This window comes from Coregonus clupeaformis, chromosome 15, assembly GCF_020615455.1.
Source record: "Coregonus clupeaformis isolate EN_2021a chromosome 15, ASM2061545v1, whole genome shotgun sequence".
Classification (NCBI taxonomy): Eukaryota; Metazoa; Chordata; class Actinopteri; order Salmoniformes; family Salmonidae; genus Coregonus; species Coregonus clupeaformis.
In genome coordinates, this window is record NC_059206.1 from 21585336 (window position 1) to 21611317 (window position 25982).

Below are 25982 nucleotides of genomic sequence, written 5' to 3' on the forward strand. Positions count from 1 at the left end.
GTAGATCCATATGTTATCCTATGTATTAATCTCTCATGTGGCCCTGCTCCAATGGCTCTGCTTAATGCACTATTCAATAATTGTTAAAGGTGCCAGCGACGACTGGCGTGGGAATTTATTTTCCTAATATTCCGATGACACAGACGAATCGCCGACACGGACTCAAAGTGTTTGCCTCGGATACGTTTTCCCACTCACAAATCATGTGTGAATGTGTTCCTAATTTAACTAGCGTTGACAGGTGAACACTTGAGCAGATCCCTTAATCTGCTAATAAATCAGGAAGTGGTATGGGTGGGAGAGAGGGTGGTTGTGGGAATGTGGAGTATCCTGCTACAGTAGGGATACCACAGTGTGTCTTCAGTGCTTTCTCACAGATACAGCACAGTAGCTACCGCAGATAATATCACAAGAGTTACCACATATACTCTCACAGTAGCAACCGCTGTAGATACAACTATAGAGTAGACTTCTATGGATAGAAGACCATTACTCCAAATGTTTGAATTACATATTAACACTTGAGGGTGCACTAAAAGCAGTGGTTTCTGGATCAACATTAATTAATGATTGGGTGCCTCATTAAATGACAAAAATGTCAATGTAATGTAATTGTGTGGTGAGCGTGTGCAAGCTTGAGGCTAGCTGGTTTTTGCCTTTCACTACAAGCAGTCCTGGATCTTGTAGACTATCTCTGTAGTACCTAACCAGAGATACATATCTATAGAGTTATGATATAATGTACACTACTGGTCAAAAGTTTTAGAACACCTACTCATTCAAGGGTTTTCTTTATTTTTACTATTTTCTACATTGTAGAATAATAGTGAAGACATCAAAACTATGAAATAACACATATGGAATCATGTAGTAACCAAAAAAGTGGTAAACAAATAAAATATATTTAATATTTGAGATTCTTCCAATAGCCACCCTTTGCCTTGATGACAGCTTTGCACACTCTTGGCATTCTCTCAACCAGCTTCACCTGGAATACTTTTCCAACAGTCTTGAAGGAGTTCCCACATATGCTGAGCACTTGTTGCTTTTCCTTCACTCTGCGGTCCGACTCATCCCAAACCATCTCAATTTGGGTGAGGTCAGGGGATTGTAGAGGCCAGGTCATCTGATGCAGCACTCCATCACTCTCCTTCTTGGTCAAATAGCCCTTACACAGCCTGGAGGTGTGTTGGGTCATTATCCTGTTGAAAAACAAATGATAGTCCCACTTAGCACAAACCAGATGGGATGGCGTTTTGCTGCAGAATGTTGTGGTAGCCATGCTGGTTAAGTGTGAATTCTAAATAAACTACAGACAGTGTCACCAGCAAAGCAACCCCGCACCATAACACCTCCTCCTCCATGCTTTACGGTGGATAATATACATGCGGAGATCATCCGTTCACCCACACCGCGTCTCACAAAGACACGGCGGTTAGAACCAAAAATCTCCAATTTGGACTCCAGACCAAAGGACAGATTTCCACTGGTCTGATGTTCATTGCTCGTGTTTCTTGGCCCAAGCAAGTCTCTTCTTCTTATTGGTGTCCTTTAGTAGTGGTTTCTTTGCAGCAATTCGACCATGAAGGCCTGATTCACACAGTCCCCTCTGAACAGTTGATGTTGACGTGTCTGTTACTTGAACTCTGTGAAGCATTTATTTGTGCTGCAATCGCTGAGGCTGGTAACTCTAATGAACTTATCCTCTGCAGCAGAGGTAACTCTGTGTCTTCCATTCCTGTGGCTGTCCTCATGAGAGCCAGTTTCATCATAGCGCTTGATGGTTTTTGCGACTGCACTTGAAGAAACTTTCAAAGTTCTTGAAATGTTCCGTATTGACTGACATTCATGTCTTAAAGTAATGATGGACTGTTGTTTCTCTTTGCTTATGTGAGCTGTTATTGTCATAAAATGGACTTTTACCAAATAGGGCTATCTTCTGTATACCCTCCTACCTTGTCACAACACAACTGATTGGCTCAAACGCATTAAGAAGGAAAGAAATTCCACAAATTAACTTTTAAGAAGGCACACCTGTTAATTGAAATGCATTCCAGGTAACTACCTCATGAAGCTGGTTGAGAGAATGCCAAGAGTGTGCAACGCTGTCATCAAGGCAAAGGGTGGCTATTATGATTTGTTTAACACTTTTTTGGTTACTACATGATTCCATATGTGTTATTTCATAGTTTTGATGTCTTCACTATTATTCTACAATGTAGAAAATAGTAAAAATAAAGAAAAATCCTGGAATGAGTAGGTGTTGTAAAACGTTTGACCAGTAGTATATATAATTTGATATATAAAGCTCTAGACTGTGTATCTAACGTGTGTGGTTCCCTCCCTCCCCAGGTATCTGGTGCTAGAGCACGTGTCAGGGGGAGAGCTGTTTGACTACCTGGTCAAGAAGGGACGGTTAACGCCCAAGGAGGCCAGGAAGTTCTTCAGACAGATAATCTCAGCTCTGGACTTCTGCCACAGTCACTCCATATGGTGAGTCATCAATCAGTCAATCAATCAATCAAATATATTGATAAAAGTCATTTTTACATCAGCAGTTGTCACAAAGTGCTTATACAGTATCCATGCCTAGACCCTAAGGATCAAGCAGAAGTAAAAGCTCAGTCCTACTTTCTGAGATAGTGTCTGGTCTGTCATTTCACTTTTATCTGTGAGAGGAACACTGACCCTATCAGAGCGAGAGAGAGAGAGGACATGTTAGAGGCCTGCTCCTGACACTGGGCTCTTGGAAAGTGGAAACATTAGCGTCTGATCAAAGGAAAGGATAGTACATTGTGTATATTTTTCTGGAAATTTCCTGGACAACATTCCTTGGAAATGCATAATTCCAGTCATGTAGGATTGTCAGGTTTTCTTGTTTTGACCTTTGCTTGGTACTTGGGTAAATTATATTTTTCTCTCTCTTTCCCTCTTCGTCACCTTTTCCTTCTCTCCCTCTCCATCTCCCCCTCCTCCCTCCCTCCGTCCCTCCGTCCCTCCCTCCCTCCCTCCCTCCCTCTCTCCCTTCTCCTCTCCATAGTCACAGAGATCTGAAGCCAGAAAACCTGTTGTTAGATGAAAAGAACAACATTAGGATAGCAGACTTTGGCATGGCGTCTCTGCAGGTCGGGGATAGTCTGCTGGAGACCAGCTGCGGGTGAGTCAAATGTGTGTGTGTGTGTGGTGTATGTGTGTGGTACATTTGTATGGTGTGTGTGTGTGTGTGCGCGCGTGCGTGCATATGTGCTAGTGATGCGCGGGTTGACTCATAACCCGCGGGTCATTAAATATTGTGTGAATGAAGGGCAACATTTTGACTCGTGAACAGGAGTGGAGAAATATTTCTTCTTTTTTTCAGCGGCTTGAGAGGATGCGAATGCGCAGTTACAGTGCCTTCGGAAGTATTCAGACCCCTTGACTTTTTCCACATTTTGTTACGTTACAGCCTTATTCTAAAATGGATTTAAAAAATAATAATCCTTAGCAATCTACACACAATACCCCATAATGACAAAGCGAAAACTGGTTTGTAGAAATGTTTAAAGAAATACCTTATTTACATAAGTATTCAGACTCTTTGCAATGAGAATCGAAATTGAGCTCAGGTGCATCCTGTTTCCATTGATCATCCTTGAGATGTTTCTACAACTTGATTGGAGTCCACCTGTGGTAAATTGAATTGATTTGGAAAGGCACACACCTGTCTATATAAGGTCCCACAGTGCATGTCAGAGCAAAAACCAAGCCATGAGGTCAAAGGAATTGTCCATAGAGCTCCGAGACAGGATTGTGTCGAGGCACAGATCTGGGGAAGGGTACCAAAACATTTCTGCAGCATTGAAGGTCCCCAAGAACACAGTGGCCTTCATCATTCTTAAATGGAAGAAGTTTGGAACCACCAAGACTCTTCCTAGAGCTGGCCGCCCGGCCAAACTGAGCAATCGGGGGAGAAGGGCCTTGGTCAGGGAGGTGACCAAGAACCCGATGGTCACTCTGTGGAGATGGGAGAACCTTCTAGAAGGACAACCATCTCTGCAACACTCCACAAATAATGTCCTTGAGTGGCCCAGCCAGAGCCCGGACTTGAACCCGATCGAACATCTCTGGAGAGACCTGAAAATAGCTGTGCAGCAATGCTCCACATCCAACCTGACAGAGCTTGAGAGGATCTGCAGAGAAGAATGGGAGAAACTCCCCAAATACAGGTGTGCCAAGCTTGTAGCGTCATACCCTACTTTCCGAATGCGCTGTAGATAGCCTACTGTCTGTAGAGGTGGCGCAGTGGTCTAAGGCACTGCATCGCAGTGCTAGCTGTGCCACTAGAGATCCTGGTTCGAATCCAGGCTCTGTCGTAGCCGGCCGTGACCGGGAGACCCATGGGGTGGCGCGCAATTCGTCCAGGGTAGGGGAGGGAATGGCCGGCAGGGATGTAGCTCAGTTGATAGAGCATGGCGTTTGCAACGCTAGGGTTGTGGGTTCGAATCCCACAGGGGGTATGAAAAAAAATGATGTATGCACTAACTGTAAGTCACTCTGGATAAGAGCATCTGCTAAATGACTAAAAAAAAAATTATTTTTATTTGCATTATGAAAGCTGATAGTATTTCATCCACATAAAATATGCATCCATGCCGAACTGAAATGTTATCAGAAACATGTTGGGTCATTTTCACAGACTGTACCCTACAGCGCATTTTCTATATTAGCGGGTTAGGGTCGGGTGCGGGTTTCAGATTGTCACTTTATTACATATAGACGGGTGGTTGTGGATGGGTTATTAGCAATTGTGGGCGGGTGTGGGTGAACAAACAGCTGACCCGCGCACCCCTAGTGTGTGTGTGCGTGTGTCCAATCCCTACACAGTCCTAAAGCCATGTGTGTGTATAAGAGCATGCTTGTGTGTGTTTGCACCTGCGTATGTGTGTGTCCACTTGTGTGTGTGTGCGTGGTCAGTAAGATCTTCAGCCCAGATAACCAGGGCCAGTATAGCCTACCCTGCATCTTTACAGATTAGCGATGTAGCAATGCTAAATCTCTGTCCATCATCATCTGGAAGAAAGACAGTGTGGCCTAGCACAATGTGACAGAGGAGATATGAGCAGGAAGTTGGCATGACAGGCTAACGTGCTAACCCAGGTGAACTCTGTCGAGGGCTTTGCTCTTTGTCCCCATTTCATACACACAAACACAACTAGGCCACGACTCAACACAAATAAACAGCCAAAAAACAGTAAAAAAAACATGTCTGCTTTGTTTTCTCGGGCAAAGTCATGCGTCTGACAAGCACGTTGGACACTGTGTGATTTTGTGTTCCAATGTGTCCTTTGTGGTTGTATAATTGTGCCTTTTTTGTTTCCTGTGCCCTGTTGTCATAGTGACTCATGCAGGTTTTCTTTTCAGGGTCACATGGGTCCACATGCAAGGGTAGTATTGGAACTTTACTCTCGAATCACTGTAATATACAGGTAACTGCCAAAATACAGCAAACGCCAACAATAGTGTCTTAATAGGGCATTGGGCCACCACCAGCCAGAACTTCAATGCACCTTGGCATAGATTCTTCAAGTGTCTAGGAACTCTATTGGAGGGATGTGATGTCATTCTTCCACGACAAATTCCATCATTTGATATTTTGTAGATGGTTTTGGAAAACGCTCTATCAGGCGCCGCTCCAGAATCTCCCATAAGCGTTTAATTGGGTTGAGATCTGGTGACTGAGACGTCCATATGGCATATGGTTTACATCGTTTTCATGCTCATCAAACCATTCAGTGACCACTCGTGCCCTACTTTCAATAAAGCACCTGCTTTCAATGGACGGATGGCGCGGTGGTCTAAGCAGCGAGCTCCTGCTCCATAGACCGTGGGTTCATTCCTTGCTCCCGGCACTCATTTGTGGGTGGCAGGTAGCCTAGCGGTTAGAGCCAGTAACTGAACTGTCGCTAGTTTGATTCCCGAGTGGACAAGGTAAAAGGCTGTTGATGTGCCCTTGAGCAAGGCACTTAGCCTTAATTGCTCCAGGGTCGCTGCTGATAATAGCTGACCCTGGCCATGACCCCACTCTCCGAAAAGTTTCAAAAACCAGACCCTAAGCAACACAGTGAGTAGGGTTGAGTTTCAATTATGGACTCTTTTGGCATAAAGGTACTACGTCACTGCCATATGCCACTACTTTATCCGCTTGAATGAAATCGACGTAGGCAGTGACGTAGTTCCTCTATGCCAAAATAGTCCATCATTGAAACCAGACCCTAGTCACCGTGTTGCCTAGGGTTGGATCTTCGAGACTACACTCTGAGGGTGTCTCAGGGGGAGTTGGGATATGCAAAAAAACTAATTTATATGTATAATACACACTTGTACATGTGTAAAATAGGACAAATATAAGCACCCACCAAATTATTATTAGTTAATTATTATATACTTTGTATCCCTCATTTGCTCAAGTGTTACTATTATTTTGGCAGTTACCGGTACAGTATATCATTTGTTGAATATATAAATAAAGATTGCATACCTAAAAGGTGACATGATGACAATGGAAAAATCTAAACTTTTATCCTTGCTTCATAGAGGTATAATATCACTCTCACAGAGTAATAGATTCTTCTCTCCCTTGCCCTCTGACCGACGTTCATAAACATATTATGAAATATAATCTTTATCAGATAAAATTACTGTACTTTCCTTGAAGGACAAATTGAGGAATCTTTCATTTGACGTACCTAATGTAAAAAACATTCAACATTAAATATCGTTTAGAGACAGCTAAGGACAAGTTGCTCTAAACAATGTGATAAAAAAAGTGTGCGTTTATAATTATTTTAAGGTTTGCATGCTCTGACATTGCTCTGTTTGACTAGGGCAAATTGACTGGTTTTGCATACATTGCCATAATTCAATTTCACTCTGTCAATCAGGAAGCTTGTGTTTACAGAATGTACGTGTGTGTGTGTGTGTCCTTGCGTGTGTGTTGCGTTGAGAAGAAGACAGATGCACGGCAACATTCTGTCAGTGTGTCAAAGGAACTGTATCTTTATTAATGAATAACACAGTACACACAACACAAACAGACCAGATACTTACTACACACACTGCTTTCACACCTAATAGACAAGGAGGGAGCGGGACTTCTCCGTCTACGGAGGTAGTCATGTAAATCCAGTGTTAAACACACAGGCGGGTTAGTAGTACATGTGTTGATAATAATCACACCGCTGTCGTACCTCTTCTAAAGGATGAGGTAATCTTCCTATTCATGAATGATCTTCCTACTAACTAAGAATGAAATGCACATATATAGTAAAGTATGTTCAAATCACAGGGTATGTTCAAACCACAGTTATGTAGTCGCATGACAATTACATTATAACAAGGTGCATAGGTCCTGTATAGAATTCTGTACTCACTGTGTTTCTGTGTTCAGTAGAGTGTTGGTTCATCCTCTACACAATGTGTGCTCAGCACAGTGTGTGCACATAAAATCGTAGGCATTTGTAAATCAAGACAGTGGCTGAGACGCATTTGGGAAAATCCAAAAATCTATTTAGTGCAGTAGCTGAGTAAATACTGAGTGCCATTTTCTTGACTGTGTTTCTGAATTTATCACAGTGCATTTGTATTTGTATTTATTAGGGCAGCAGATACTCTTCCTGTGGTCCAAACACATTAAGTCACTTACATTACATGAAGCAAAAGATAAAACAGTACATCATATAACATTATCACACCACTACATATCTACAACACAAAATGTATTATACAACAATACGACAATGTACGTGTGAGTAGAGTACGTGTGCTAGCGCCTGTGTGCTTATGTGTGTGTCTGTACCTGTGTGTGTGTCTCTTCACAGTCCCCGCTGTTCCATGAGATGTTTTTGTATCTGTTTAAGTGTGTGCTAATAGAGCTGATACATGTATATTTCCTATTTTGTTGCATTACAACCTGTAATTTAAATTAATTTTTATTTGGATTTCATGTAATGGACATACACAAAATATTCCAAATTGGTGAAGTCTAATGAAAAAAATAACTTGTTTCAAAAAATTCTAAAAAATAAAGAACGGAAAAGTGGTGCGTGCATATGTATTCACCCCCTTTGCTATGAAGCCCCTAAATAAGATCTGGTGCAACCAATTACATTCAGAAGTCACATAATTAGTTAAATAAAGTCCACCTGTGTGCGCAATCTAAGTGTCACATGATCTGTCACATGATCTCAGTATATATACACCTGTTCTGAAAGGCCCCAGAGTCTGCAACACCACTAACCAAGGGGCACCACCAAGCAAGCGGCACCATGAAGACCAAGAAGCTCTCCAAACAGGTCAGGGACAAAGTTGTGGAGAAGTACAGATCAGGGTTGGGTTATAAAAAAATACCAGAAACTTTGAACATCCCACAGAGCACCATTAAATCCGTTATTACAAAATGGAAAGAATATGGCACCACAACAAACCTGCCAAGAGAGGGCCGCCCACCAAAATTCACGGACCAGGCAAGGAGGGCATTAATCAGAGAGGCAACAAAGAGACCAAAGATAACCCTGAAGGAGCTGCAAAGCTCCACAGCGGAGATTGGAGTATCTGTCCATAGGACCACTTTAAGTCGTACACGCCACAGAGCTGGGCTTTACGGAAGAGTGGCCAGAAAAAAAGCCATTGCTGAAAGAAAAAAATAAGCAAACACGTTTGGTGTTCGACAAAAGGTATGTGGGAGACTCCCCAAACATATGGAAGAAGGTACTCTGGTCAGATGAGACTAAATTTGAGCTTTTTGGCCATCAAGGAAAACGCTATGTCAGGCGCAAACCCAACACCTCTCATCACCCCAAGAACACCATCCCCACAGTGAAGCATGGTGGTGGCAGCATCATGCTGTGGGGATGTTTTTCACTGGCAGGGACTGGCAGAATTGAAGGAATGATGGATGGCGCTAAATACAGGGAAATTCTTGAGGGAAACCTGTTTCAGTCTTCCAGAGATTTGAGATTGGGACGGAGGTTCACCTTCCAGCAGGACAATGACCAAACATACTGCTAAAGCAACACTTGAGTGGTTTATGGGGAAACATTGAAATGTCTTGGAATGGCCTAGTCAAAGCCCAGACCTCAATCCAATTGAGAATCTGTGGTATGACTTAAAGATTGCTGTACACCAGTGGAACCCATCCAACTTACATTTACATTTTAGTCATTTAGCAGACGCTCTTATCCAGAGCGACTTACAGTTAGTGAATACATATTTTTTGAAGGAGCTGGAGCAGTTTTGCCTTGAAGAATGGGAAAAAATCCCAGTGGCTAGATATGCCAAGCTTATAGAGACATACCCCAAGACACTTGCAGCTGTAATTGCTGCATAAGGTGGCTCTACAAAGTATTGACTTTGGGGAGGTGAATAGTTATGCACGCTCAAGTTTTCAGTTTTTTTGTCTTATTTCTTGTTTGTTTCACAATAAAAAATAATTGTATTGTAGGCATGTTGTGTGAATCAAATGATACAACCCCCCCAAAAATCTTTCCAGGTTGTAAGGCAACAAAATAGGAAAAATGCCAAGGGGGGTGAATACTTTCGCAAGCCATTGTATTGGCGACATATGCAGCAGTCACACATTCCTCAAGCTAACTCTCCTTACTTTCGGAACAGTGTGTGTATATGGGTATGTGTTTGTGAGTTTACGCAATGTGTGTTCTGGTAACTGTGTTTTATTAGGTGTGTGTTTGTGTATAAAACACAGCGTGTGTGCATTGCCTTGTATAAAGCTGTTGTGCGCATCTCTCTTTACAGATCTCCTCACTATGCCTGCCCAGAGGTCATAAGGGTAAGTGCACTCTCTCTCCACCTCTCTTTCTCTCTCTCTCTCTCTCTCTCTCTCTCTCTCTCTCTCTCTCTCTCTCTCTCTCTCTCTCTCTCTCTCTCTCTCTCTCTCTCTCTCTCTCTCTCTGCTCTCTCTCTCTCTCTGTCTCTCTCTCTCTCTCTCTCTCTCTCTCTCTGTCTCTCTCTCTGTCTCTCCCTCTCCCTCTCTCTCTCTCTCTCTCTGTCTCTCTCTCTCTCTGTCTCTCTCTCTCTCTCTCCCTCTCTCTCTTTCTCCGTTTCTCTCTGTCTCTGTCTCTCTCTGTCTCTCTCTCCCTCTCTCTCTTCTCTCTCTCTCTCTCTCTCTCTCTCTCTCTCTCTCTCTCTCTCTCTCTCTCTCTCTCTCTCTCTCTCTCTCTCTCTCTCTCTCTCTCTCTCTCTCTCTCTCTCTCTCTCTCCCATAATGGCATTGCAGCACAAGCCCACATGCCCTCCAACCATTCACTTTAGAGAGCTCAACTCTCAGCTCTGTATACCATGAAACCGTCTCTCAGCTCTTCACCCCTCAGGCAGTGGCAATGCCACACAGCCACGTGTTATGTCATCACAAGTTGTTTGATATACAGTGAGGGAAAAAAGTATTTGATCCCCTGCTGATTTTGTACGTTTGCCCACTGACAAACAGTGAGAGACAGAATAACAACAAAAAAATCCAGATAAACGCATGTCATTATGCATTTTAATGAGGGAAATAAGTATTTGACCCCCCTCAATCAGAAAGATTTCTGGCTCCCAGGTGTATTTTATACAGATAACGAGCTGAGATTAGGAGCACACTCTTAAAGGGAGTGCTCCTAATCTTAGCTTGTTACCTGTATAAAAGACACCTGTCCACAGAAGCAATCAATCAATCAGATTCCAAACTCTCCACCATGGCCAAGACCAAAGAGCTCTCCAAGGATGTCAGGGACAAGATTGTAGACCTACACAAGGCTGGAATGGGCTACAAGACCATCGCCAAGCAGCTTGGTGAGAAGGTGACAACAGTTGGTGCGATTATTCGCAAATGAAAGAAACACAAAAGACCTGTCAATCTCCCTCGGCCTGGGGCTCCATGCAAGATCTCACCTCGTGGAGTTGCAATGATCATGAGAACGGTGAGGAATCAGCCCAGAACTACACGGGAGGATCTTGTCAATGATCTCAAGGCAGCTGGGACCATAGTCACCAAGAAAACAATTGGTAACACACTACGCCGTGAAGGACTGAAATCCTGCAGCGCCCGCAAGGTCCCCCTGCTCAAGAAAGCACATATACATGGCCGTCTGAAGTTTGCCAATGAACATTTGAATGATTCAGAGGAGAACTGGGTGAAAGTGTTGTGGTCAGATGAGACCAAAATCGAGCTCTTTGGCATCAACTCAACTCGCCGTGTTTGGAGGAGGAGGAATGCTGCCTATGACCCCAAGAACACCATCCCCACTGTCAAACATGGAGGTGGAAACATTATGCTTTGGGGGTGTTTTTCTGCTAAGGGGACAGGACAACTTCACTGCATCAAAGGGACGATGGACGGGGCCATGTACCGTCAAATCTTGAGTGAGAAGCTCCTTCCCTCAGCCAGGGCATTGAAAATGGGTCATGGATGGGTATTCCAGCATGACAATGACTCAAAACACACGGCCAAGGCAACAAAGGAGTGGCTCAAGTAGAAGCATATTAAGACTAGCCAGTCTCCAGACCTTAATCTCATAGAAAATCTGTGGAGGGAGCTGAAGGTTCGAGTTGCCAAACGTCAGCCTCGAAACCTTAATGACTTGGAGAAGATCTCAAAGAGGAGTGGGACAAAATCCCTCCTGAGATGTGTGCAAACCTGATGGCCAACTACAAGAAACGTCTGACCTCTGTGATTGCCAACAAGGGTTTTACTAAGTAATGTTTTTGACATGCGTTTTTCTGGATTCTGTTGTTGTTATTCTGTCTCTCAGTGTTCAAATAAACCTACCATTAAAATTATAGACTGATCATGTCTTTGTCAGTGGGCAAACATACAAAATCAGCAAGGGATCAAATACTTTTTTCCCTCACTGTAAGCAGTGCAGCTGTGAATCAGGTGTATGCCAGGTGGATATGTGCTTGCATTGTCAAGAAGGATCCTGCAAGTAAGCATTTCGTTGGACGGTGTATGCTAATTAAACTTGAAACAAAAACTGTGCTGTATGCCAGCTGTCATAGAGTCGGTTACTTACAGTGCCTTCAGAAAGTATTCACACCCCTTTACCTTTTCCACATTTTGTTGTGTTACAGCCTGAATTAAAAATGTATTACATTTTGATTTTGTGTCACTGGCCTACACACAATACCTCATTATGTTCAGGAGTTTTAAAAAATAGCTTAACAAGTCACATAATAAGTTCCATGAAAAATAATAGTATTTAACATGATTTTTGAAAGACTACCTCATCTCTGTACCGCACACATATAATTATCTGTAAGGTCCCACAGTCAAGCAGGGAATTTCTAACACAGATTCAACCACAAAGACCAGTGAGGTTTTCCAATGCATCACAAAAAAGTTATTAATTACACTTTGGATGGTGTATCAATACACCCAGTCACTACAAAGAAACAGGCGACCTTCCTAACTCAGTTGCCGGAGAGGAAGGAAACCGCTCAGGGATTTCACCATGAAGCCAATGGTGACTTTAAAACAATTACAGAGTTTAATGGCTGTGATAGGAGAAAACTGAGGATAGATCAACAACATTGTAGTTACTCCTCAATACTGACCTATTTGCCAGAGTGAAAAGAAGGAAGTCTGTACAGAATACAAAAATTCCAAAACATGCATTCTGTTTACAATAAGGCACAAGCAACCAGACGCTGCACTTGACACATTTATGAAATTGCTTATCCCAGTTACTAATAAGCATGCACCCATTGACTGTAAAAACTGTTATAAAAACGGTTAAATCCCTGTGGATTGATGAGGAATTTAAAAATTGTGTGGTTGAGAGGGATGAGGCAAAAGAGACGGCAAATAGGTCTGGCTGTACAACCGATTGGCAAATGTATTGCAAATTGAGAAATCATGTGACTAAACTGAATAAAAAGAAGAAACTACACTATGAGACGAAGATAAATGACATAAAGAATGATAGTAAAAAGCTTTGGAGCACCTTAAATGAAATGTTGGGCAAAAAGGCAAACTCCACTCCATCATTCATTGAATCAGATGGCTCATTCATCACAAAACCCACTGATATTGCCAACTACTTTAATGATTTTTTCATTGGCAAGATTAGCAAACTTAGGCATGACATGCCAGAAAAAAATGCTGACACTACACATCCAAGTATATCTGACCAAATTATGAAAGACAATTATTGTAATTTTGAATTCCGTAAAGTGAGTGCGGAAGAGGTGAAACAATTATTGTTGTCTATCAACAATGACAAGCCTGACAACTTGGATGGAAAATTACTGAGGATAATGGTGGAAAATATTGCCACTCCTATTTGCCATATCTTCAATTTAAGCCTACTAAAAAGTGTGTGCCCTCAGGCCTGGAGGGAAGCAAAAGTTATTCCCCTACCTAAGAATAGTAAAGCCCCCATAACTGTGTCAAATAGCTGTCCAATCAACCCTTAGTAAACTTGAGGGAAAAAATGTGTTTGACCAAATACAATGCTATTTTACTGTAAACAAATTGACTTTCAGCACGCTTATAGGGAAGGACATTCAACAAGCACAGTACTTACACAAATTACTGATGATTGGCTGAGAGAAAATTATGAAATAAAGGTTGTGGGGACTGTTTTGTTAGACTTCAGTGTGGCTTTTGACATTATCGATCATAGTCTGTTGCTGGAAAAACGTATGTGTTATGGCTTTACACCCCCTGCTATATTGTGGATAAAGATGTACCTGTCTAACAGAACACAGAGGGTGTTCGTTAATGGAAGCCTTTCCAACAAAATCCAGGTAGAATCAGGAATTCCCCAGGGCATCTGTCTAGGCCCCTTACTTTTTTCAATCTTAACTAACGACATGCCACTGGCTTTGAGTAAAGCCAGTGTGTCTATGTATGCAGATGACTCAACACTATACACGTGAGCTACCACAGTGACTGAAATGAAAGCAACACTTAACAAAGAGCTGCAGTTAGTTTCAGTTTGGGTGGCAAGGAATAAGTTAGTCCTAAATATTTCAAAAATTAAAAGCACTGTATTTGGGACAAATCATTCACTAAATCCTAAACCTCAACTAAATCTTGAAAAGAATAATGTGGAAATTGAGCAAGTTGGTCAAAACATATTGATACAACAGTAGCTAGGATGGGGAGATTATAAAGTGCTGCTCTGCATTCTTAACAACACTATCAACAAGGCAGGTCCTACAGGCCCTAGTTATGTCTCACCTGGACTACTGTTCAGTCGTTTGGTCAGGTGCCACAAAGAGGGATCTTCTCAGAACAGGACAGCACGGCTGGCCCTTGGATGTACAAAGAGAGCTAACATTAATAATATGTTTGTAAATCTCTCCTGGCTCAAAGTGGAGGAGAGATTGACTTCATCACTACTTGTATTTGTGAGAGGTATTGACATGTTGAATGCACCTAGCTGTCTGTTTGAACTACTGGCACACAGCTCAGACACCCATGCATACCCCACAAGACATGCCACCAGAGGTCTCTTCACAGTCCCCAAGTCCAGAACAGACTATGGGAGGTGCACAATACTACATAGAGCCCTGACTACATGGAACTCTATTCCACATCAAGTAACTAATGCCAATAGTAAAATTAGATTTAAAAAACAGATAAAAATACACTGTATGGAACAGCGGGCACTGTGAAGCAACACAAACATAGACACATGCATACAAACACACGATAACATACGCATATGTACACATGGATTTAGTGTTATAGATATGTGGTAGTAGAGTAGAGGCCTGAGGGCACACACTTAATATGTTGTGAAATCTGATATGAATGTATTGTAATGTTTTAAAAATGTATAACTGCCTTAATTTTGCTTGACCCCAGGAAGAGTAGGTGCTGCCTTGGCAGCAGCTAATGGGGATCCATAATAAATACAAATGCAAGAGTAGAAATGCAAAAAATGTGGCAAATAAATTAGCTTTATGTCCTGAATACAAATGGTTAGGTTTGGGGCAAATCCAACACGTCACTTAGTACCACCCTTCATATTTTCAAGCATGGTGGTGGCTGCATCATGTTATGGGTATGCTTGTCATCGGCAAGGACTAGGGAGTTTTTTAGAATGCAAAGAAACAGAATAGAGCTAAGCACAGACAAAATCCTAGAGGAAAACCTGGTTCAGTCTGCTTTCCAACAGACACTGGCAGACAAATTCACCTTTCTGCAGGACAATAACCTAAAACACAAGGCCAAATATATACTGGAATTACTTACCAAGACAACATTGAATGTGGCCAAGTTACAGTTTTGACTAAAATCTGCTTGAAAATCTATGAAAAGACTTGAAAATGGCTATCTAGCAATGACCAACAACTAACTTGACAGAGCTTGAAGGATAAAATAAAAAATAATGTGCAAATATTGTACAATCCAGGTGTGCAAAGCTCTTAAAGACGTACTCAGAAAGACTCACAGCTGAAATTACTGCCAAGGGTGCTTCTACAAAGTATTGACTCAGGGGTGTGAATACTTACTGTATGTGTGAGAAAAAAATAGATTTTGAATTAAGGCTGTAACAAAATGTGGAATAAGTCAAGAGGTATTAATACTTTCTGAAGGCACTGTAAGCACCAACTCACCCAAGAGAGTGCTTTAAAGGTTTCCAGTTCATAAAAATAATGTGGAATCTGTATCTCACCTCCATAACAAAATACAAAATACATAGTCGATTACTCTCTTTCTCTCTATTTTTGTCTGTCGTTATCTTTCTGTCTCACTCTCCCTCACCCTTCCTCACCCTCTCTCTCTCTCTCTCTCTCTCTCTCTCTCTCTCTCTCTCTCTCTATCTCTCTCTCTCAGGGAGAGAAGTACGACGGGAGGAAAGCAGACGTGTGGAGCTGCGGGGTCATCCTCTTTGCACTTTTAGTGGTGAGTGATTGACAGCTGTCATTGCCCTGACGATGACCCTGACACGTGCCGGCATCTTGCAATGGTCCTTAACGCTCATCCTCCCTCTCTTCCTCTGACCCGCAGCAGTAAACAAACAACAATAAAATAACAAATACATACTAGCTAGTTTTTTAGTCCTGTGTGCTTACGCAACTTCTAAACCGGAATGAGAATAGGGAGAATAAACAGGAAGGAGTGCGATAAGTTCATCTGTGAGTCCCTCAGGCATATGTTGAGTTAGTGTTGTGGTATGACAGGGGACGTAGCTGCATGTGACACAATAAGTCTTCATGGGTAGCTGCACCTTAGTGACTCGCTGGCTTTGGTCTACAGTGTCTTGATTATGATTTTAAATACCCTGGGGAGGAATTTGAGGTAAGGGACAGGACAAGGTTTGGAGACATAACTTCATAAATGTGGTAAAACAAACTTCTTGCCAATGGCCTGTGATTCCAGTTCTTGTCTGTATAGAATATAAGTGAAAGATGACATTAGATTATTGGATCAGGACTGAAAATGTCATCCCCATATGATTGGTTGATTCATCATGTTTCTGATTGGAGCAGGAATTTCCTGGGCTGGCTTGACTGTCAGCTTTGTACTGACACACATATGCTCATTAATCAGAGTCTGTGTCACCATCATTCACACACCACTCTGATTAGACAGTGACAAAGTGGGGAAGCCGAGAACAAAGGAAATTATAGGCTGCGTGTGTGTGTTTCTCCATTTTGTGTCAATATGGACATCTATTCTGTCTCCCTGATGAAGGCATGTTGAGATGGGAAGAGACCCTATCAGTCATGCTATCGTAAACTACACCTCACATCATTAAAAGTATGAATACTCTGCCTGTTTCAAATGTCAGCTAGACCTTCACTGATTGTCATGGGTAATGCTCATGTATTGCCTTACCTAGTGTCTCTGGAAAGTCATTCATATTATAGATTTTGAAGGCTGACTAGATTAGGGCTATGCTTTGGCTAACATCAAAAACCAAGATTTGTGTCTTTGTCAGATAGACCTACATTGACTGCCATGAGTAATACTTATTCACTGTATTCCCTTGGTTAACAACAATAACCTTATTGTTTGTCCTTGTCAGATGTATACAGTAAAGTATCACCTGGCAGTCTTTAACTTTTCTACTTTGGCATGGCTCTAGATTTCCAATGCCGACTTACTGAGTTATATTATATATGGCCAGTTTTCCGGACACATATTAAGCCTAGTCTTGGACTAGAAAACACTTTCAATTGGGAAATGGGAATCTCTGTTGAACATTCTTTTTCGTCCAGGACGAGGCTTTAAGTGGGTCCTGTAGACCAGCCCTACGAATATCTGTAGTGGAACATGAGCATAATTCTGGTAGTAATGCTCCTCTGCGTTGTTCAGAGGACCACAGTGGAAATAAATTGTTAACTTTTTTTGTGTTATCCTTGGTGATTTGAATGCAGTGTATCCACTTGGCTGGCTGGCTGGAATTCTAAATAAAATCTTATCAATCTCAGGGCGCCCTTCCATTTGACGATGACAACCTGAGAAACCTGCTGGAGAAGGTGAAGTTGGGAGTGTTCCATATGCCTCACTTCATCCCCCCAGACTGTCAGAACCTCCTTCGGGGCATGATCGAGGTGGATGCCACTAAGAGACTCACGGTACATTCCTCTAAGATCAGCTCTAGGATCAGATGTATGTTCGTAACCCCCTTATTTCAGGTAGACAATTCCCTTAATATCTGCTCTAGGATCAGTTTACACCCCTAAGAGGTGGGAATGGCCCACCTAATCTACGGCTAAGATCAGGCCTAGGATCAGATGTATGTTCACAACACCCTTGTTTCAGCTTGAAGATGCACTTAATACTACATTTGTTCACTTTCAGGTGAAAGGTAAATTGAGTCTTAATCAATACAGGGGGCTACTTCAAAAGGGCCTAGCAGATAGAAATGTACCAAACAATTCCATCTCCCTTTATTACCACAAAATATTTACTACCACAGTATAAATCAGAGAATCTCCCCCAGCTCTCACCCACAGTACTAGTAAAGCAGAAATCACTTATCACTGTAGAGAAAGAGAGACATATTTCCCTGATTTAGACTAAAGACACTCAGGGGCAGTTTCTCATGCTCAGATTAAGAGTATTCCTGAACTAAAAAGCACTTTTAATGGTGTTTCTACAGTTAGCATGTCCTTTTGTCCAGGAGTAGGCTTAATCTGGGTCCGGGAAACCTCCACTCTGGGTCTAGGCTCTAGACGGTAATCCCATTGACTCTGTCTGTTCGGTTCAGACATCTGAGACACAGACAGGCAGCACTTCAAAACCCTCCCACAGCTACAGTGTGACTTCCTCCAACAGTTTATTAGATTACTCTCGCTCACATCAGCGTTAAGAGTTTTCTGTCAAGGAGAGGGTGATTTCCCAGTTGCCCAACATCTTAGGTATCTCTGGCTAAAATGGTTTTCTATCTGTTTAATCTACTCGACAAATAACATTAATATTAATGCTATAATGTGTTTTATTTATTTCTATGTATTGAAGTAACTGGAAGCCCCATAGAAATAGAATGAATATACACTACATGACCAAAAGTATGTGGACACCTGCTCGTCGAACATCTCATTCCAAAATCATGAGCATTAATATGGAGTTGGTCCCCCCCTTTTCTGCTATAGCAGCCTCCACTCTTCTGGGAAGGCTTTCCACTACATGTTGGAACATTGCTGCGGGGACTTGCTTCCATTCAGCCACAAGAGCATTAGTGAGGTTGGGCACTGATGTCGGGCAATTAGGCCTGGCTCGCTGTCGGCGTTCCAATTCATCCCAAAGGTGTTCGATGGGGTTGAGGTCAGGGCTCTGTGCAGGCCAGTCAAGTTATTCCACACCGATTTCAACAAACCATTTCTGTATCGACCTCGCTTTGTGCACGGGGGCATTGCCATGCTGAAACAGAAAAGGGCCTTCCCCAAACTGTTGCCACAAAGTTGGAAGCACAGAATCATCTAGAATGTAATTGTATGCTGTAGCGTTAAGATTTCCCTTCACTGGAACTAAGGGGCCTAGCCCGAAAAATGAAAAACAGCCCCAGACCATTATTCCTTCTCCACCAAACTTTACAGTTGGCACTATGCATTTGGGAAGGTAACGTTCTCCTGGCATCCGCCAAACCCAGATTCGTCCGTCGGACTGCCAGATGGTGAAGCGTCATTCATCACTCCAGAGAACGCTTTTCCACTGCTCCAGAGTCCAATAGCGGTGAGCTTTACACCACTCCAGCCGGCATTGCGCATGGTGATCTTAGGCTTGTGTACGGCTGCTCGGCCATGGAAACACATTTCATGAAGCTCCCGACGAACAGTTCTTGTGCTGACGTTGCTTCCAGAGGCAGTTTGGAACTCGGTAGTTAGTGTTGCAACCGAGGACAGACGATTTTTACGCGCTACACGCTTCAGCACTCGGCAGTCCCGTTCTGTGAGCTTGTGTGGCCTACCACTTTGCGGCTGAGGCGTTGTTGCCCCTTGAAGTTTCCACTTTACAATAACAGCACTTACAGTTGACCGGGGCAGCTCTAGCAGGGCAGAAATTTGACGAACTGACTTGTTGGAAAGGTGGCCTCCTATGACGGTGCCACGTTGAAAGTCACTGAGCGCTTCAGTAAGGTCATTCTACTGCCAATGTTTGTCTATGGAGATTGCATGGCTGTGTGCTCGATTTTATACACCTGTCACCAATGGGTGTGGCTGAAATAGACTAATCCACTAATTTGAAGGGGTGTCCAGATACCTTTGTATATACAGTGGGGAAAAAATGTATTTAGTCAGCCACCAATTGTGCAAGTTCTCCCACTTAAAAAGATGAGAGAGGCCTGTAATTTTCATCAAATGTACACGTCAACTATGACAGACAAATTGAGAATTTTTTTTCCAGAAAATCACATTGTAGGATTTTTAATGAATTTATTTGCAAATTATGGTGGAAAATAAGTATTTGGTCACCTACAAACAAGCAAGATTTCTGGCTCTCACAGACCTGTAACTTCTTCTTTAAGAGGCTCCTCTGTCCTCCACTCGTTACCTGTATTAATGGCACCTGTTTGAACTTGTTATCAGTAGAAAAGACACCTGTCCACAACCTCAAACAGTCACACTCCAAACTCCACTATGGCCAAGACCAAAGAGCTGTCAAAGGACACCAGAAACAAAATTGTAGACCTGCACCAGGCTGGGAAGACTGAATCTGCAATAGGTAAGCAGCTTGGTTTGAAGAAATCAACTGTGGGAGCAATTATTAGGAAATGGAAGACATACAAGACCACTGATAATCTCCCTCGATCTGGGGCTCCACGCAAGATCTCACCCCGTGGGGTCAAAATGATCACAAGAACGGTGAGCAAAAATCCCAGAACCACACGGGGGACATAGTGAATGACCTGCAGAGAGCTGGGACCAAAGTAACAAAGCCTACCATCAGTAACACACTACGCCGCCAGGGACTCAAATCCTGCAGTGGCAGACGTGTCCCCCTGCTTAAGCCAGTACATGTCCAGGCCCGTCTGAAGTTTGCTAGAGTGCATTTGGATGATCCAGAAGAGGATTGGGAGAATGTCATATGGTCAGATGAAACCAAAATATAACTTTTTGGTAAAAACTCAACTCGTCGTGTTTGGAGGACAAAGAATGCTGAGTTGCATCCAAAGAACACCATACCTACTGTGAAGCATGGGGGTGGAAACATCATGCTTTGGGGCTGTTTTTCTGCAAAGGGTCCAGGACGACTGATCCGTGTAAAGGAAAGAATGAATGGGGCCATGTATCATGAGATTTTGAGTGAAAACCTCCATTCCATCAGCAAGGGCATTGAAGATGAAACGTGGCTGGGTCTTTCAGCATGACAATGATCCCAAACACACCGCCCGGGCAACGAAGGAGTGGCTTCGTAAGAAGCATTTCAAGGTCCTGGAGTGGCCTAGCCAGTCTCCAGATCTCAACCCCATAGAAAATCTTTGGAGGGAGTTGAAAGTCAGCGACAGCCCCAAAACATCACTGCTCTAGTGGAGATCTGCATGGAGGAATGGGCCAAAATACCAGCAACAGTGTGTGAAAACCTTGTGAAGACATACAGAAAACGTTTGATCTGTGTCATTGCCAATAAAGGGTATACTGTATAACAAAGTATTGAGAAACTTTTGTTATTGACCAAATACTTATTTTCCACCATAATTTGCAAATAAATTCATTAAAAATCCTACAATGTGATTTTCTGGATTTTTTTTCTGATTTTGTCTGTCATAGTTGATGTGACACTCTGGCTCCATGGACTTTATTATTGAGCCAGGGTTGTTCATTTTCCTTGTTTGGGTGTATTTCTATGTTGGGTATTCTGGTTGTTTCATTTCTATGTGTGGTGATTGTTCGTGATTATTCAGGTGACTCCCAATCGGAGGTAACGAGTGACAGCTGTCGGCTCGTTATCTCTGATTGGGAGCCATATTTATACTGTGTGTTTTCTCGTGGGTATTGTGGGTTTTTGTTCCATGTTTCTGTCAGTGTTACAGAGGACTTCACTATCGTCATTTGTTGTTTTTCGTGGTTGCTTTATTAAATAAAGTCATCATGTTCACTCCACGCGCTGCGTATTGGTCCGCTTCTTCAGACGATCGTGACAGAAAAACCCACCATAGAAGGACCAAGCAGCGTGTCCAGGAGCAAGACAGCTGGACATGGGAGGAAGCGCCTGGTAAGGAGATCGAGAGGCTGGCGATGGCCCAGGTGGGCAAATCGTGGTCCTGGGAGGACATGCTCGGGGGCAAGGGACCTTGGGGGAAGATCAAGGCCCTGGCGAGAGAGGAGCAACGGCGTCAGCAGGGTCATCGTATGGAAGGACGAGAGGCAACCCCAAAAAGTTTTTGGGGGGCACATGGTCGGGCGGTTGGGCAGCAGGAGGCTGCCACAGGGAGATGTGGAGAGAAGGCTATCGGATTACGGGAGCCATTGGCGAGTAGAGGAAGGGAAGTTGTTGCGGCACGGCGTGAGAGACTGATGTGTGTTACCAGTCCGGTCCGCCCGTTCCTGATCCCCAGTTAAAGCCAGTGGTGTGTGTTCCCAGTACGGACCGGCCTGTTCCTACTCCACGCATCAAGCCCACGGTGTGCGTCGCCAGTCCAGCCCGGCCGGTTCCGGCTCCACGTACTGAAGGATACGGTGTGCGTCGACAGCCCTGCCCGGCCTGTTCCTGCTCCACGCACCAAGGATACGGTGTGCGTCGACAGCCCTGCCCGGCCTGTTCCTGCTCCACGCACCAAGGATACGGTGGTGCGTCGACAGCCCTGCCCGGCCTGTTCCTGCTCCACGCACCAAGGATACGGTGTGCGTCGACAGCCCTGCCCGGCCTGTTCCTGCTCCACGCACCAGGGATATGGTGCGCTTCGCCAGCCCGGCCCGGCCTGTTCCGGCCACTTGCACCAGGGATACGGTGCGCGTCGCCAGCCCAGCCCGGCCTGTTCCTGCTCCACGCACCAGGGATACGGTGCGCCGCCAGCCCGGCCCGGCCTGTTCCGCCACTGCGCACCGGGATACGGTGCGCGTCGCCAGCCCGGCCCGGCCTGTTCCTGCTCCACGCACCATAAAAGCCCTGAGATGCGTGTCCTCAGCCTGGGACCACCAGTTCCGGCACCACGCATCAGGCCTCACGGTGCAGTCCCCCAGGGCCCAGCATGCCCTGTTCCTTCTCCCCGCACTAGCCCTGAGATGCGTGTCCTCAGCCTGGTACCTCCAGTTCGCGGCACCACGCACCAGGCCTACGGTGCGCCTCAGACGGCCAGAATCTGCCGTCTGCCCAACGGGGCCTGAACTGCCCGTCTGCCCAACGGCGCCTGAACTGCCCGTCTGCCCAACGGTGCCTGAACTGCCCGTCTGCCCAACGGCGCCTGAACTGCCCGTCTGCCCAACGGTGCCTGAACTGCCCGTCTGCCCAACGGCGCTTGAACTACCCGTCTGCCCTACGGCGCTAAAGCCGCCCGTCTGTACTGAGCCTGCAAAGCCGCCCGTCTGCCATGAGCCTTCAGAGCCGTCCGCCAGATCGGAGCCGCTAGAGCCTTTCGCCAGACAGGAGCAGCCAGAGCCTTCCGCCAGACAGGATCAGCCAGAGCCTTCCGCCAGACAGGATCAGCCAGAGCCTTCCGCCAGACAGGATCAGCCAGAGCCTTCCGCCAGACAGGATCAGCCAGAGCCTTCCGCCAGACAGGATCAGCCAGAGCCGTCCGCCAGACAGGATCAGCCAGAGCCTTCCGCCAGCCATGAGCAGCCAGATCCGTCAGCCAGCCACGAGCAGCCAGATCCGTCAGCCAGCCATGAGCAGCCAGATCCATCAGCCAGCCATGAGCAGCCAGATCCGTCAGCCAGCCATGAGCCGTCCAGCCAGGATCCGCCAAAGCCGTCCAGCCAGGATCCGCCAGAGCCGTCCAGCCAGGATCCGTCAGGGAGCCGTCCAGCCCGGATCCGCCATTCAGTCCGGAGCTGCCCCTCAGTCCGGTGCTGCCCCTTAGTCAGGTACTGTCCCTTAGCCCGGTGCTGCCCCCTTGGTCCGGTGCTGCCCCTTAGCCCGGTGCTGCCCTTATCCCGGTGCTGCCCCTTATCCCGGTGCTGCCCCTTAGTCCGGTGCTGCCCCTTAGTCCGGTGCTGCCCTTAGTCTGGTGCTGCCCCCTTATCCTGGTGCTGCCCCTTCTCCTGGTGCTGTCCCTTAGTCCGGTGTTGCCCCTTAGTCCGGTGCTGCCTCTTAGTCCGGTGCTGCCCCCTTAATCCAGTGGGGTTATATTGGAGGGTGGTCATTTGGAGGAGGCTACGTAAGCGGGTAGTGACTATGGTGGGGTGGGGACCACGACCAGTGCCAGAGCCGCCACCATGGACAGACGCCCACCCAGACCCTCCCTAGACTGTATGCTGGTGCGCCCGGAGTTCGCACCTTTAGGGGGTACTGTGACACTCTGGCTCCATGGACTTTATTATTGAGCCAGGGTTGTTCATTTTCCTTGTTTGGGTGTATTTCTATGTTGGGTATTCTGGTTGTTTCATTTCTATGTGTGGTGATTGTTCGTGATTATTCAGGTGACTCCCAATCGGAGGTAACGAGTGACAGCTGTCGGCTCGTTATCTCTGATTGGGAGCCATATTTATACTGTGTGTTTTCTCGTGGGTATTGTGGGTTTTTGTTCCATGTTTCTGTCAGTGTTACAGAGGACTTCACTATCGTCATTTGTTGTTTTTCGTGGTTGCTTTATTAAATAAAGTCATCATGTTCACTCCACGCGCTGCGTATTGGTCCGCTTCTTCAGACGATCGTGACAGTTGACTTGTACCTATGATGAAAATTACAGGCCTCTCTCATCTTTTTAAGTGGGAGAACTTGCACAATTGGTGGCTGACTAAATACATTTTTTCCCCACTGTATAGTGTATTATATTTTTTGTCTCTACAGTAGGTAAAAGCGGACTTGTTGCTAGAAGCCTTAAGTGTGTCGTAATGCATACAGTAAGATTAGATAAGGCATGTTTCCGTGTTCACTTGTCTGTCTGTCTGTCGCAGCACCTGTTCCACATGGTGTCATTAACACAATGTTTTTTCCTCTTCCTGTGTGTCTCTACAGTTAGAGCAGATCCAGAAGCACAACTGGTACATGTGAGTACAGCTCCTTTCTGTGTGTGTGTGTGTGTGTGTGTGTGTGTGTGTGGTTTTTTTTCTGTGTGTACATGCATACGACTGGCTGTTTTGTGCATACTCTAATAGATATATGCACTATGCACTTTTATCAGTGAAATTAAATTAAATTGACAAAATGTAGCAAATATTCAAACAAAGGGTCAGTAGATAAAAGTATTGCACTTATATAGGCTAAATTTGGGAATGCGAACTAACTTTTTTACAGCCTTTATATTAAGAGAAGGTAGGCCCATTAGGCCAGATGAGAGAGGTCTATGTTTTGCTACACTCTAGCAATTGCCCTACACACCACCTGAACATAAAAGACCATCATGTTCTTAGTTTTAATGGAACTCTGTTCTGTTCCTAAATGGCTTGGTCTTAACAATGCAGGCTTTAAATACCTCCTCTCAGAAAAGTGCCAAGGACCGTTCTACTGTTCAGCAATGTAATAATGTGTTTTGCTCACTGCTACAGTGGGGGAAAAAAGTATTTAGTCAGCCACCAATTGTGCAAGTTCTCCCACTTAAAAATATGAGAGAGGCCTGTAATTTTCATCATAGGTACACGTCAACTATGACAGACAAAATTAGAAAAAAAATCCAGAAAATCACATTGTAGGATTTTTTATGAATTTATTTGCAAATTATGGTGGAAAATAAGTATTTGGTCACCTACAAACAAGCAAGCTTTCTGGCTCTCACAGACCTGTAACTTCTTCTTTAAGAGGCTCATCTGTCCTCCACTGGTTACCTGTATTAATGGCACCTGTTTGAACTTGTTATCAGTATAAAAGACACCTGTCCACAACCTCAAACAGTCACACTCCAAACTCCACTATGGCCAAGACCAAAGAGCTGTCAAAGGACACCAGAAACAAAATTGTAGACCTGCACCAGGCTGGGAAGACTGAATCTGCAATAGGTAAGCAGCTTGGTTTGAAGAAATCAACTGTGGGAGCAATTATTAGGAAATGGAAGACATACAAGACCACTGATAATCTCCCTCGATCTGGGAAGGATCTCACCCCGTGGGATCAAAATGATCACAAGAACGGTGAGCAAAAATCCCAGAACCACAAGGGGGGACCTAGTGAATGACCTGCAGAGAGCTGGGACCAAAGTAACAAAGCCTACCATCAGTAACACACTACGCCGCCAGGGACTCAAATCCTGCAGTGCCAGACGTGTCCCCCTGCTTAAGCCAGTACATGTCCAGGCCCGTCTGCAGTTTGCTAGAGTGCATTTGGATGATCCAGAAGGGGATTGGGAGAATGTCATATGGTCAGATGAAACCAAAATATAACTTTTTGGTAAAAACTCAACTCGTCGTGTTTGGAGGACAAAGAATGCTGAGTTGCATCCAAAGAACACCAT

The 25982-nt window shown here is 44.5% G+C and overlaps 1 protein-coding gene across 6 annotated transcripts in view; it reads left to right on the plus strand.

Moving 5' to 3' along the window:
• Positions 1–25982, plus strand: part of LOC121582258 (serine/threonine-protein kinase BRSK2) — a 176174-nt gene that overhangs the window by 111121 nt on the left and 39071 nt on the right. For all 6 annotated transcript variants that reach the window (XM_045225052.1, XM_045225049.1, XM_045225050.1 and 3 more), the window contains exons 4-9: positions 2353–2493; positions 3041–3157; positions 9790–9823; positions 15821–15889; positions 17422–17568; positions 24554–24585. In XM_045225052.1, the coding sequence (XP_045080987.1) occupies positions 2353–2493; positions 3041–3157; positions 9790–9823; positions 15821–15889; positions 17422–17568; positions 24554–24585 (540 nt within the window). The remainder of the gene's footprint in view (positions 1–2352; positions 2494–3040; positions 3158–9789; positions 9824–15820; positions 15890–17421; positions 17569–24553; positions 24586–25982) is intronic.